Source organism: Phoenix dactylifera, chromosome 3, assembly GCF_051530095.1.
Source record: "Phoenix dactylifera cultivar Ajwa chromosome 3, Ajwa_hap1_PhDact_Kaust_v1.1, whole genome shotgun sequence".
NCBI lineage: Eukaryota > Viridiplantae > Streptophyta > Magnoliopsida > Arecales > Arecaceae > Phoenix > Phoenix dactylifera.
Window position 1 is genome coordinate 3,613,492 of NC_143192.1, and position 15,320 is coordinate 3,628,811.

A 15,320-nucleotide genomic window follows, 5' to 3' on the forward strand; every position below is an offset into this window, starting at 1 on the left:
TATATATATGCATAGATAACTATTCGATCCGTATCCGAATATCCAATTCTATTAATTCCATTTATCATCCACTTAGTAATATCTTTGATTCTGTAGTAATAAAGTTTAATTATTCAATTTATATATGTATTTATATCCATGCTTTTAGTATCCGATTAGTATCTGTATCTGTTTAAAACAAAAATGGACATAAATTTTTGCATACAACTTACATCCATATCCGATCCAATTTCAGAATCAAAATAATGACTACCGGTGGGAAGTATAGATGAGCAAAGTTACTGGTAAGATTATAATGGAACCTGATTGCTTATTAGCTTGTGTGTCGAAAGCGAAGTATCACTTTAATGGGAATGGAGGACTTACAACCATCCAAGAAATGCATCTGCTGTATGGAAGAAAATTTGTATGGTCTCAAGATTGATAAGCGACAATTTCGTTTGGTTGATTTTCAGGGGAGATGCCACTTAGTGTGAAACATGTTGTTGGTTTGGACATGAACCTACCTCAAGAATACCCTAATGCTACAATATACATCAATTGACAGACCACCCTACTGTAGATCATTTTATCTTGGAAGAAGCTAATTGGAATGCTAATCTTGTGGATCAATGCTTTCCTCCAACTGTTGCATTTCAGATTAAACAAACTCCTATTGCCATTGCCTCAAAAAGTGACCAATTATGTTGGGGACAGGCTATAAAAAAAGGGTGGATGTTAGGGCGGTCTATCATCGACTAATGTTGCAGATTGGTTCTGTTTTGAACAATTCAATTCCAGGAGTGAGGAAGCTTGGAGTTCATGTTCATGTTCGCACTTTCTGTGGAGATTGGTGTTTGGTAAACTTATGACAAAGACTTTACTGGCTAGCAGAATTTTCTCGCTATCTCCTACCTATCTTCTATGCAAAAACCATCAAGACACCATGGATCACATGTTATTCCACTGCATCATGTTTTCTCCAATCTGGCATTTAATTCTAAACCCAGATTTGCTGCAGATCCACTCATATCAGAAGGCAGTGGATTATCTGCTGTCATCTACAAATTCCATCCCGATAATGGAGGCTAAGGGCTCACCTGGCTTGTGAAAAAAGAAGGGAAAAAAGTGTGGTCAGCAGAAAAATAATGAGATGTCCCTTGTTTGGTTGGAGTTTTCAAAAGAGAGAGAAAGAAAAGTTGTATTCAAATGGGAATATAATTCCCAGAAAAGTCTTTCCCATAAGAAACATGAAAAAGTTATTTTCCCATGAGCCGAAAATTACTTCATTTTTATTTTTTCCCAAAAAAACCTTCAGCATTAAAGAGGCATTAAAGATCTAATTTTTATGAAGGGTATAATAGAAATTACTCATACCTTTTCCAGAAAAGTAAATGGTCTACCAAACATAAGCATTCCGAAAATCTGTCACTTTCCTATTGTCAACTAAACATGCTAAAAGTACTTTTGCAGACATCCTCTTTTCAGAAATCTACTTTTCTCGAATCATATTCCTAGAAGAAAAAATATTTCCAGCGAATCAAACGAGTCCTAAAACTTTTTTGGCTTTTATTCTTTGGCTAATCTTGGAAAGGTAGAAATGTGTGTGTTTCAGAATTGTGCTGTTGATGCTGGTATATAATTGTTCACCAAAGGCAGTCTTCCAAATAAGAGGCACTCAAGAGGTACTCAGTTGAAAGACTCTGGAATCTAGTGCTGCCATTTACTGCAAGTATTTGCGGATCATCTAAAAGAAACCATTGCATCTTGGAAGCTCTCACGACACAGTTTATTAAAGTGAATTTTGATGGTTCGGTTCGGCCTAATGCTGCAGGTACCGAGTTTGTTATTCGGAATAATATAGGAAGAGTTCTTTATGCTGCATCAATCCCTATAATTACAAATTCTGTACCTATAGCAGAATCTATGGCTGCATGGTATGGATTGAAAAATATAGTTCAGGGTGATAAACTTTTGATCGAAAAGGTACTCAAATACAGTGGTGAAATGGATTAATGGGAAGGAGTCTTCGCATCAACCGGCCTTGAGAAGCATCAAGATGATATACGCCACTCTCCAACTTTGCTTGTCTTCATGTTCTTCGAGAAGCAAATCAGGTAGCTGATTGTTTGGCAAATATGGCCTGCATTGAACATCATCATAAAGTATCTTCTCAATCCATTAGTGCAGACTGCAGACGCTTCGGGCATTACCTTCAAACGTTTGTAGCAAGTATCTTCTCTCCCTGTTACCAAAAAAATAAATAAATAACGGTTGCAAATGGTACTTGCTTTACTCTCTAAACAAGTATTTGTGACTCTAGTAGAATTTAAAGAAATCCTTGAATGTTCGTGCTGTAAGATGAGAATTGAAGAAGGATCTAAGCTTGACAGTTAATGCATTTATAAAGGAAATTACACACATCTCTATTACTATAATATAATGCGGGTTAATTACCTAGACCTTCATCCATGATCTTTTAGACACTGTCCTTGATAAAAACCTGCCCATAGAAATAGACAATAGTAGACCAGCCAGAGTAAGAGTGCATTTTGTCAAACAGGCGATCACAACCATAAATCTTAAACATGATCACAGTCATGCATGCTCTTTCTATTCATTCCATCTGTCCAGCACTAATGCAATAAAGCTTTTATATATACTTCACTTTTGAGAGCAAATTTCCACCATGGTCCAAATAGTTTCATTGGAAAGACAAGAAAAGATGGAGCAGCCTTTCCACATGTCAATCAAGTTATAGGCAAAAGTACAGCATCAACTTTCTCAAATTTAAGGAAAAAGCTCATACTGGTGGTACTTTACAGCTTCTGAGTCTTGAGGGCTGAGGTTATTTAAACTCACAGTATGAACTTTCTCATTGAGAGAAGGCCTTTATTATCAAGTTGTACACAAATAAATTAATTTCAAAGTTCAAATAATACATAACACAACTCACACCACACCAAGCTAGTTTTTTGCTCAAGCACTGCTAAAACCTCATGGCTGAGCCCCTAAAACTTTCAATTGGATCTCAGCAAAACAAATACATAATATCTTCTAAAATGGTTAGCAAGTAGAGCTTTCTTAACTTCAACATCGATAAAGCCATGTGAGGCCCTATCCTCCATATTCCCTCACGATCAGGAAACATATTCTGTAACCACTTAACAAAAACAAAATATATATATATACCATATACTTATAACAACTGTCTGATGATGTCATGGCCTATTGGCCCCTTGTAAGTTTGAAGCTGCTTCCTCCAAACAACCCTCAATCTGAAACCCATTGAAATCAATGAAAAGAAAATAATTGAAGCTTTTCTGTGAATAACCAAATTAATATTACCAACATGGAGTAGGATAATCTTTGCATGTGGCATGTTTAAAATATTTTCACTTGTGCGCCTAAACTTTGAGCTTGCTGCTCACGCCCATCTCCAGCCTTTCTACACTTGCTTCGATATTTTCATCAGTGAGCTTTTTATCTCTGCTCTTAAGCCATGGGTGCTGCAGGCAGTCTGCAGCTGTTGGCCGCTTCTCAGGAGCAAAATCAAGTAGAGGGCAAAGAAAGTTAGCAAATTCTTGGGCATCCGAGTCAAGAAATTTGTACTTCTCAACAAGAAGACGATCCAAGGGCCAGAATTTCAGCCTTCGGATTCTCTTCAGGTCTCCATGCCTGTCAAAGAAGTCCTTTGATTGAGATCCCGAAGTAGCAATCTGTGCTCAGGAGGATAAACAGTTAATACTTAATGACTGCAAGAGTGTTGGAAGAATAAAAAGAAAATCTCACCTTTCGAGGCATTTTCCCAAGTAGCTCCATCATCAGAGCCAAGTGATCCTGTCATCCAGACGCAGAACTATGAATTAATAAAATAAATCCAATATCCAGAAGGCATTCATCTATTAAGAGAGCAGTGAAGTACAAACACCAGAAAAACCACATGTTTCTTATGACCAAGAAATGTTCGATAGCCTACTCATCACGAATAGCTAGTATTACAACTAATAATATATAGAACCAAAACTTTCTAAATATTCAGCTCCAGAAACAAAATTCAAAAGCCAAAACGAGTTACTGGAAGAACTGCGAAACTTCAGGTGCATATTGGAAAAAAAAACTAGTCCTTTGGATAGACACAATCTTCAGGTTAATGTGAGAAAAGATAGCAATGGTGCCAGAAGAAATTATAGCCACCCGAGTGACACCGGAGCACACAATCCCCAATAAAAGAAACAATGATAATGTAAATCAAGTTTCAGACAGAATGTATAATCCCTATGTTTTAAGGGTTACACGATCTGGTGCTTTCTCAACCAGAAGTCTTCTCTATTCATTGTCACACTTTTCTCAGCATAATTTAAAGATAAGGTCTATCTGATGTATAAGTTATACATCTTCTCAAAAAAAAAAAAGTTATACATCAATCCAAATAGCCCGTTGATTCCTATGGCTTGCCAAGTTAGTCCAACGACCAACATTTGTTTTTGTGTTGAATAGAAAGTACAATAAGCAGAGTTCCATATTGTGTTCAAAATAACTTGTTTCAAAACCATGCCATTTGGGAGACGATAACCAGTAAGTTATCCCATATTTTACATTTTATGCATGTCAAGAATAATCAAGGATATTAAAACACATTAAAAACGATTTATTTCATGACATTTAAAGTAGAAGTTGTCAACAACAAAACCACACTCATAAATGAAGGTTTGTTTTTCTTTCTTTTTTAATAAAAAGATACTGTGAACCAATAAAGAGAATTCTTCCTTCCATTTTATATCAATGATATCCAAATCCCTCCATACATGACACATTTTCACAATAGTAACTGAATTGGAAGCTGGAAATATCAAAATAAGTTTTTTAGAACATGTTATCAAACACATATCCATACAACAGTTTGATTTCATAATTATTTGATCTCAAAATTTCCCAAGGATCTGAATTTCAAATGTTGTATTATGGGAAAACCATCCAGCCAATACTAACAATTACCTGGCTATCTAACTTGTCTCAGGCAATGAACAACATCTGCAAGAAGCAGGGCATTGGCAAATTATGCATAAAAAGCATGAGCATACATAGAGAATACTTATGATAGGAATATAGAGATGTGAATAATTTAAATTAACTGGAATGGATTTATAGTGAATATTGTCTTGTGTGACAGGAATGCTGGGGTGATTCCATGTTTGGGAACGCTATATGTGGGTATTCCATGTTTGGGAAACTACTTGAACCTTAATTAGGTGGCTTCTTGGTCAGTTATCCAAGGTTACTAGAAAAGCTCTTTTTCCAAGGCTCTCTTTCAGCACAGATGGCCATACAAAGACTTGGACTCTCTCACAGGTTGCTGATGCAGAACAGACTTAAATGATTAAGAACATCGATGAAGATTTCAGCAAGTTAGGAATGTTTCTTTTTTTATGTACTCTCATGCTCAATCTAAGTTTTAAATTTGGCACATGAAAACTTTTTCTAAGAAAAGACTTCAAAAATTGGGATTTCACATGGAACACCAAATGGAAACACCCAAAAAACACATTGAAACATAAAGATCTTACAACTTCTCAATTCCATTTAACCCAAAGTAGGGGTTGTAGACACTTAACCTGGTTAAAGTGAGATTCTCTAAAGCCAAGCTGAAATTAGTCTTAGAAATCAAGCAAAAAATGGCATAGAATGGGAGATAAGTACCTATTTCTGCTAAATATAAATCATATCACAATTCTCACACTAAACTGAAACATCACCTAGATAGTGCAAGCACCCCATTGTGCAACTTAATGCCTAAGCCTATGAAGCTCATCTCTGTAGATACACCCCATGTTGATCCTCAATATTATGCCGCGGGTGCATGAAGAAGAGAAGATCAAGGAAAACTTTTTGTGCATTTATAAATTTTTAAGAAGAAAAGTCATACGGTCAAAAAACTTAACACAAACATTTTCAACTTCAATCAGTAACACCACAATCTGCCACATATGCCAAGGTCCAGTATATGTTACCAAAATCAAATTTAGATGTCTTTGAGCTACCAGTTAATGCTTCAATTGCCATATCATAAGTTAATATTATTTTACTAAAAAACTAATCTCATATGGCTGGAGAGAGAGAAAAAATTGATCAGGTGAAAAAAAAATACTTTTACCTCGTAATTAGTTATAGGCAACACAACTGCCATGTAATAATATATATCAAAATCACATTTAGATCACGTTACAACTAATGCTATAAATAGTCATATAAGGAGTTCTCCCTTTCTCAAAAGAGAAGATTTTCTTGTAGTTGGAGAAAAACTACAGAAAAAGTTGAAGGTATATAGCCAAGTGACTTAGGATCTCAACCTCATCAGGAACCTAATTTTTGCATTATTGACTTTTTCACATTAAAAATATAAACTAGATCAATATTTCTTCAACACTCATTCTTAACATTGTCCATTGCAAAGTGAATATTCTTCACAAACTAATGAGTGGCAAGAAGTTAAAGCAATCACCTTCCTTGAAGACATGATCTATTGATACTAGATCTATGTCTTCTCATATGTCGTCTTATGGCATTCATTCTAGAAGTGCCACAAATTTGAAACTTGTGCTTTCACATACCAAGGAGTTCATCAAACATTCCCAAAATGCTCTCTATCACTTGACTCATCATTGCAAACCCTGGATGGAGTGATGCATCACCCATCAGGACTTTTGTTCTTACACCAATTTGAGCTAATCTAGGCTAGGATTACAAGTTAAATGGTCACAAAGATTTAGGTGTGACTGTCTAAATATTGATGGTAATACTATTCAAATCCCAATCGATAACAAAATAAAATAGAATGGAAGAAATTTGATGCAAAAAAAAAAAAAGCCATTTCCATGGTTCCCATGGTTTAAAGAAATTAGATGTTACCAGAACCTTTAACATTCTACCTAGAGACTTGGCATGAGTCTCACATGTATAATGTCATACAGCAAAATAACCTCCAAATAACTAAACACTGGAACCATTTCTTAGAAGTATCATAAGCATAACTTTCAAGCTTTATCCCAACTATTTTGGGTCAGCTTCACAGACCCTTATTTGCCAAGTATCCGAATTAGCACTCCAATATTATTTGAAGCTTTTCCACATCTTCTCACGACTTCCAATCATGTTACTTTTAGGTCTTCCTCTTCTATTTCTATATTTTTCAGCATATGTTAAAGTATCCATGGTTATTAGAGCACCCTCGGAACTTCATAGTACGCCCACACCATTATGATCGGTTCTCCTTGGTCCTAGGCCTTCATACGTGATAAGACATCGCCACATGTCTGATGCCTCATACATACCTTTTTGTTTATAAAAGTACATCCCAATTAGCCTAGCTCTTGATGATGAGAGACAAACAAGAGTAAACCAGATAAAAATGAGGGTGCATCATCAAAGTTGGAATCACACCCAACAATGCTTCCATTATGTGATTACAGTGATCCATGTGTTCCTTCACATTATATTTTCCCAATAATATCTAATTTGTGCAACTCTTGTAGTTTTCTAATATCATACTCATTTGTCGGTCCAAGGTCTGTTGAACCAAGCCGAACCAGCCGATTCGAGGCATACCAAACCAGACTAGTCAGTTACCTGCACAATTCAATCCATTGATTCAAAACAAAAGGAAAGGGAGGAGAGAGAGAAAGAGAGAGAGGGAGGGAGAGGGCGAGGGAGAGGGAGGAGGAGAAGGAGAGAGAGGGAAAGGGAGAGGGAGAGAGGCCGAGAGAGAGAGAGGACTTGAAAGCCCTCATACATGAAGTCGGCAAACCATTTGCCGACTTCAGTTCAAAATCAGCAAACGGTCTGGCGGTCTGCTAGTTCACTTTAGTGAAGTCCGCAAACTATTTGCCGACTTCAATTCGAAATTGGCAAAAAAACGGTATGTCTCGAAACGGAACGATATGAACCGTACTACACTGCATCGATCGTCAACCAATACAAGCCCCGGTATTGCTGCGAACCTTGTAACTTGTCACTCTATCCTGGCCTGACCACATCAATCTTAGTTTTTTCATATTTTATATATTTAACTTGCTTTCCTTTTAACCCACTCCATTGCCCAACATTATGAGTTATAAAACATTGTAGGCCTAACTGTTATTTCATAAAATTTTCCCTTTAGGCTATGTTTGATTTTCAGAATCCAAAGTTCAAGATTCGCTGGATTTAATGGAGTAAACTAACACTCTATTTGGATGAAATTAATAGAAGAGAAAACAAGAGAAAAGCGAAGGGAGAAAATCAGAGAAAAGAAGAGAATAAAATGACTCTCTCCTCTTGTTTGGGGAATAAAGGAAACAGAAAAAAAAAAATCGAGCGTCTAGCTTCTCTTCTCTCCAAATCTCTCAACTTTCAAAGAGAAAAAATTGTGGGTTTGGAGAGAGATGATTTCTCGCCATTTCTTTTCTTTTCTCACCACTTTTTCCTTTACTTTTGGGACCAAATGAGTGAAACTTGATTTCTCTCTTATCCTCACCTTCTTTTCTCTTCTCTCTTTCTCTCAAACCAAACAGAGCGTAAGGGAAAAGTGGAGGGTTGACTTGTCTCACATTTCTAATGAAGTTATTCTGTGTACCAACTTTCAAAAAATGCTTGTTTTGCCTTTGAGAAAAAGTGATTTAACTAAGGCGCTTAAAGGACCATTTGAATAAGGTGGACAACTAGGTTAAAGTGCTCTTTGTTCCAACATAACCCCTACCTAGGCAAGCCTATTTATATTTCAAAAGCAACTCTCCACTTCTTCCAACCAGCTCAAATTCCATTAGATATCTCTTCATCATATTGTATATAGATTTTAGATAACGAAACCAATTACTCTAGGGTATCTTTTTTCCATCAATATTAATTAAGGCTTCATCTTTGTTTTTGTCTTCTCTAAAATTGCATTTCATGTACTTTGTTTTTGTTTTGCTAATTTTCATTTATCCTTTTAGGCATTTTTCCATAACCCAATCTAAAATTTAGTCAAGTTCTTAACATCAATAGATTGTACATCTTTTTGAATGCAAGCAGTAAGTTCATTTGTAATGTGAGCAAAAAAAATATGGTCTCAACTAAGGAATACCGAACTGACCCGAACCGGGCATTTCAGCTCATATCGAACTATACCAACACTGGCCCGAGATGGTTCAGCCATTTGGGTCAGTTCGTCTACAAAGACATACTCAATCCCAAAGTTTGCCGACCCGGTACTGTGCCCATATGATGCCATGCCGGAATGTACGGAACAAGGAGAGGGAGGAAGAGAGAGAGGGAGGGAGAGGGAGAGAGGAGGAGAGGAAGAAGGAGAGGGAGGGGGAGAGAGAAAGGGATAGAGAGAGGAAAGGCAAAGGTGGAGACATCATGGCACCGTGATGGCGTCGTCCTCTACAGCAAACCCTGATCCAACAAACAAACGAAGGTGGAGAGAGAGAGAGAGAGAGAGAGAGGGGGGGGAGTCTAACCTTGAGCGACGTCTAACGTAAAGGCCTTTGCGAGGCAGACAGAGCTAGCAAGAGAGTACAAAGTGCGGGCATGAAAGCAGAGAGAGTGGGCTAGAGAGCGGGGAGAGTGGGCGAGAGAGCAGAGTCCTATGCATCTCGAAGCTTCTTTTGAAGGAATAAAACATACCAATGGAACGTTTAATAGCCCAAACCTGCAATAGCAACCAAACCATCCATGTCGGCTTCAGTTCGGTAAGGGCTGAACCATCCGGTTCGAGTCAATTCGGCATTCCTTGCTCAGTCCACTTTGATAAGCGTATTCAAGAAGCAAGTTAGAGTCACAAAGTTGCTTAAATGATCAAATTTAATTGTGCTTTTAGTCCTTCATCTTCAACTGTGTCCAGAGAAGACTTTAACAATTAAAAAAGGGCGTCTGACAACTGCATCTTAAATAGAGTTAAATTTTACATCCACATCCATGAGTTCCCTCACATTTTTCTTTCTTTCTTCATAAACAACTATCCTTTAGATCAATAAATGGAGCTTAATTTGGTTTCCAACTTAGTAGGTAAATTTGATTGAATACTAATTTGCTGGACTATTAAGACTCCAAAGGAAGGAACTATAAGGGTCATATGCTGCAAAAGGCCTCCATGGGCCAGCTGAAAAGCGGAATAGAATGAAGTGTAAAAACCTCTAAGAAACCTAGTTAGCTTTCACTCTTCCATGATGTCAAGGACAGAAAATTTCCTCAAAAACATTTCATTCTTCAAATAGCTACCTACTTTAACTCAACTTACCTAAACTTCCAGTAGACATGGGTTACATCATTCAAAAAAAGGATATTGATTAGTTTGGAGAATGCCTTATTCAAGTATCATGGATCATAACCCTCATAACTACTTGACACCACTTTTACCAAAAGAAGCTTTAAAAGATTTAGGTTGTTTCAGCTCAAGTAGGTCATATCTATAACACCCCATCATGACAAAACATTAATAATACTAATCTCTTCCCAATGCATGTTCCTCAAAAGTCTTGAACATAAAAGAACTCTAGTTTCTCGAATTGCACTTTTAATACCCAGTTACCTCCTTAACCTTCAAGATGTCACAAATATAAGTAATTCCTTATTTCCTGGATTCCAATCTTTCAAAAGAACTTTTAAGCAAAATGTTGAAATTACTAATTCGGAAGGACACAACACTGAAAAGAAAATAAGTATGAATTGAAGCTTCCAGATGCAGCAAGGGGGGGAAAGCAATGGGCTATAAAAGGGCTCAAGATATTATGCCAATTTCAAAGGTCCTACCTCCAAATGTTGCTTGTGGTCATTAAATTCAATGATTTAGCACAGCCAAGCGCAAAATGACAACATTTTTTCAGCCATCTGTGGGGCCCTTAATTACATGAACAACAGATCAGTCCAAGAGCATATTTACGTGTAGCAGTGGGAGGCAAGGACCTCAAAAAGAGGGGAAAAAGGGTAAAGAAATGCCTATGATGCAGGTGTGGGATTGAGCTTCCAGGAGTCTTAAATTGAGTGCAGCCCTTAAGTAGAAACATTTCAGCTACTTAATATCAGGATTGGCTCCAAATCTCCACTTTTTACTACCAAAGGCTGGGTACAAACTTTGTGAATCAGCAATGTGAATGGAAAATTTGATAGTGGAGATCCTGATGTTGCTAGGTTTCATCGTTTTTGGTCCAACTATAGCTTATTTAACAAGAATACATATATCACGATGCCATGTTCAAAAAATTTGCAATTGGTTATAGAGCTGGAGTCATCAGAGAAAGATTACATACATGTTGACTCACCAATCTAGTAGAAGATGATGAGGGCAGAAAGCAGGATTTCTAATGCAGCAACAAATAGGTATTTACATGCTGAACACTGAGTATGTTTCATCCTCTCGCTCTCTTAAGCTAGTAAGGGTATCTTGCCCTGCATGCTACCATATCCACAAAGTCCTTGGCACATTCCAAAAAACTGTAATCATCTTAGAAATCTATATATTAGTATATTTTTCAGCTTGTAGAAGGTCATATTACAGTTCCATTATTCTAGTTGAGTGTCACAGCTTAGGATTTTATTTTTTTAACAATAGCTTTGTTCAATTATGAAATTTATACAAATCATGGTATCATGTGGATTTTTTTCATGAAAGAATAGATGCAGATATTGTTTGACATAATGAACTAATAGGAAGTGATGAGGGCACAATCATTATGTATGCCTTGAGAGCAAGATCTGATAGCCAACAGCAATAGTTGGGGTATCACATGGTGGTCATGGTTGTAATTAGCTAATATGCTATTTACTCTCTTACAACTCAGCGACAATATATTTCTGCCACTTACTACAATATCCATAAAGTCTTTGGGCATTCCCACTATTTGAATAATTCCAGTATAAGAAAATTTTAAATTAGTAAAATAACATATTATAGTCTCTTTTTCCGTTGACTCTCCTGCAATGGATATTCCATTAGAGGTCTCAAAACTTGCTTATGTAACCAATTGCATATCCATCCTCTGTTGGTTCCTGATTCATTTCTTCTATGCATATATCTAGTCAATATCCTAGAGTTCTCATTTTATTTTTTTTTCACAATAAGAAAGATGAATTCAAGAATGAAACACGATTCCCACTCCCACCTCATATAGTCATAGGCAATTACTCATACAGTCTGAGTATACAATTTCTAAAGTCATTTCAAGAGAAAGTATGTTTTTGGCATCCATAAAGAAACTAAATTTATGGAAGAGAAAAATTCTCAACAACGATCCTACCTGGACCAAGTACGCAAACAAACACAAGATGTTTAACCCAAAGAGATGCCAAGACAAACATCATTGCATGCGCATTACATGTTTACACGGATAAAGATTACTGTCCATTCACTTACTACTCACAGCTTTCCGTACTAGCATCCATCAAATCAAGGCAAGGCATTACATTCTATGGTTCATGAACCAGAGCAAGCAAAGAAGGAATAAACAAACATACCTCATCTTCGCTATATCCTTGTCCCTCCTTAGGTGTAAACAACATGTCACCAGTTGCAAGCTCAAAAGCAATGCAAGCAAAAGACCATATATCAGCTGAAAATGAGTACCCTGCCCGGAGAATAACCTCAGGAGACCTATACTGCCTTGTCTGAATATTATCTGTAAACTGCTTATCCACCCAACAAGCATTCCCAAAATCCACAACCTTGCATCTCAAATCAATCCCATCCAAGCTCCTTTCCCGCTGTGTCGGCTGCAATGTTCCTCCCATTGATGATCTTCTCCCAGATATCCTTGCTGCTGCCCTCCTTGCTTTTTTCTTCAGCTTCTTCTCAATGCTACTGGCCACAAGTGCCCCATTTGCATTGCCCTCAGGCCTCTCAAGGATTGGGGAAAATCCAGATCGCACAGGATCTTTCAAAGGATCAATGGTAGAGACAAGAAGAACATTTTCCAGTTTCAAATCTGCATGAATGAGACCGAGCTCCCTGTGCAAGTAATCAAGACCCAACAAGATTGATCTGCATATGTCTCTAACCCTGTTCAGGCCAATGCCCTTATATCTGTTGTACCGGATTAGCCGGAGTAGGCTGTCACCAAGGAATTCAAATACCAAGCAAAGATGCTGCCCATTTGGGCCAGCATGCTTAAAATGGTCCAGAAGACGAACTATGCACTTGGAATTTGAGGGATCTCCTTTCGCAATTGCTGAGAGAATCTCAATCTCATGAAGAGCAGCTTGAGCAAACTCTGCTGCACTTTTTTGAATTTTCAGGGCTACAAATCTCTGCAAAACAAATTGATTTTAAAGAAATCTTTAGATTGGACATCACGTCTGGAGAGAGAGAGAGGGGGGGGGGGGGGAGATTTTCCATTTATTATAAAACTAAAGTGGAGAGGGTCATAAAGGCAAGTCCATGAAGGACTAAAACACTGATTCAAATATAACATCTAAAAGAAGATATTCTTGACGGTAAGCATCAACTTAAAGTGATCAATCTACAAATATAAAATGAAATGTTAGATGCGGCGAAATAAAGAAATTACATTGATCAAACTCATAAAAGCAAAGTGAAATAAATATGCAGTCCTCCATCAGCATCCAGCACGAATATTTAACACTGATAAAGGTGAAAATTGAACAAAAAGACACAAAAAGCAACAGATCTCTGCAATAAGAAAAGACAAACGCATATATCAATAAACGAAAGGAATAGAATTTATTGAAATTTGTGCATCTTTCTGAGAAATCGAAAGTAAAAAAGAAAGAAAAATATCACTATTTTATTTAAAATAGGATCCAAACAAAAAGGTGGGTAATAATCACAACAGTAAAACAAGCAGATCACTAGAATCCAAGGACAGCCCATACTACATAACAGATTAAGAAGACATAATAATGAAAGAACGACCCAGGGTTCTCGATTGGACAATAACAGTTGAAGCAGCTAATCTCAATCCATCATGAGCCGACACAATAATTTAATCAATTGTCGCACGATTCATGCGCATAGCAATTCAAAGTAAAAAACCAAACGGAAAAAGGACAGATCGTAAAAGATGAGATCTTTAAAGCAGAAATCGCGTGAATTCCCAGAAAAAAAAACTGCCGATTATAAAATGAGGAAATCCACAATAATCCGAATAAATATATCCAAGATGAGATCTTTTCCATCGTTTTGAAGCAATCGAGGAAGGCTTGGGGGGGTGGCGGATCGAGTACTTTGCATCGGGTGTCGAAGGCGAGCCAGACGGTGGAGAAGTGGCCCCATCCAAGCTTCCGCTGGGCGATGTACCGGCCGCCGGCGAACTGGTCGCCGACTCGGACGGCGTGGTAGCCGCCCTTCCGGTAGGCGTCGACGCCCTCGTCCTCCTCCCCCGACCCCGACGACGACGAGCACGACATCACTCTCCCTCTCCGCCTCTCCCTCGATCTCTCTCTCCTCTCCTCCCTTCGCTTCAATCCCACTCTTTGGTCGCTGGAGAGAAAGAATCCCACCACCTAAGAAGAGGCGGAAGGGGGGTTTTCTTTCTCTCTCTTTTTCTCTCTTTTTTTCCGAGTCCCGGGTTTCTCCTTTCCCCTTTCGTCGGTTGGGGAAACGGGGTCGTGGCTGAGTTTTTTTAACGTGACGCCGGATCCGACTGTGAAGCGATCTCAAATGCTATTTCTGGGTGCCTCTCTAGCTTAACATAATCTGCCCCACAGGACAAGGGATTTGAAGGTTTGTGGATGGTCCTTCTCAACGTTTTTATTAGCTGATAGCTATGGCTTGCGGCTGGGCGCGGGCTGGTGCTCATAGAAAGTGGGACCCAGTCATTGTGGAGCTCCAGCTGTTGCAGTTTGATTAGCCAAAAAGGATTGGCAGCCAACCTGAAAAGTATGAGTTACTGTTTGTTTAGGGTTGTGAGGGCAGGCTTCTCAAACTTTTTATTAGCTGATAGCTCTATGGTTTTAGTTGTATGAAATTCTTGCAATCAAAAAATATGGAACTTCTGGTCTAATTCAGAATCTTTGGCCTTTACAAGACAACAATGGTAGGAATTTACTGTAATAAAGGCTTTGTTGCCTGCCTCTCTTTTGAAGAACTCTTTATTGGTAGATTAGTATTAGTCAATTGCTAATTGGAGTTTTATTAAGAAAATAAGATACTTTGCCCTTCCTAAGCATGCAATATCACATCCTTTTACTGAATTTTATTATGTTGGTTATAACATATTTGAAATGGATTTTGTTTTACCTAAATGAACTAGTCAAGCTAGCCATCTTACATTATGCTGTTAAGAGACATGTAGATGCCATGAGGTTGGAGAAACACCCTTGATAAATCTGTAATTTATAGTAGCTTTGAGTACCACTCTAACCTTGGT

The 15,320-nt window shown here is 37.8% G+C and overlaps 1 protein-coding gene across 5 annotated transcripts; it reads right to left on the minus strand.

The window, feature by feature from the left end:
* Positions 1–1,744: 1,744 nt before the first annotated feature.
* On the minus strand, positions 1,745–14,644 carry LOC103720112 (uncharacterized). 5 transcript variants are annotated; one of them, XR_005509141.3, is made up of 7 exons: positions 14,176–14,644; positions 12,451–13,239; positions 3,772–3,819; positions 3,328–3,698; positions 2,437–2,482; positions 2,193–2,224; positions 1,880–2,122 (listed from the first exon to the last, which is right to left on the minus strand). XR_005509141.3 is itself a non-coding variant. In XM_039120472.3 (4 exons), exons 1-4 carry the CDS (start codon positions 14,356–14,358, stop codon positions 3,595–3,597), a joined length of 1,083 nt encoding a protein of 360 aa, XP_038976400.1. In that variant the 5' UTR covers positions 14,359–14,644; the 3' UTR covers positions 2,871–3,594. The 5 variants fall into 5 exon arrangements, 2 of the variants coding, with proteins under 2 accessions (XP_038976400.1, XP_008807895.1); XR_606075.6 differs by having other exon boundaries at positions 1,745–2,224; XR_606076.6 differs by lacking the exons at positions 1,880–2,122; positions 2,193–2,224; positions 2,437–2,482 and adding an exon at positions 2,871–3,257.
* Between the last annotated feature and the right edge of the window lie 676 nt (positions 14,645–15,320).

Bases quoted from the DNA above. Each gene is read 5' to 3' on its own strand.
- LOC103720112 (XM_008809673.6), bottom strand. From the start codon at position 14,358: ATGTCGTGCTCGTCGTCGTCGGGGTCGGGGGAGGAGGACGAGGGCGTC. The intron at 13,240-14,175 runs GTACTCGATCCG...TTTGTTTTGCAG, and splicing joins CCTTCGACACCCGATGCAAA to AGATTTGTAGCCCTGAAAAT. The intron at 3,820-12,450 runs GTATGTTTGTTT...TCTGGATGACAG, and splicing joins AAGGATATAGCGAAGATGAG to GATCACTTGGCTCTGATGAT.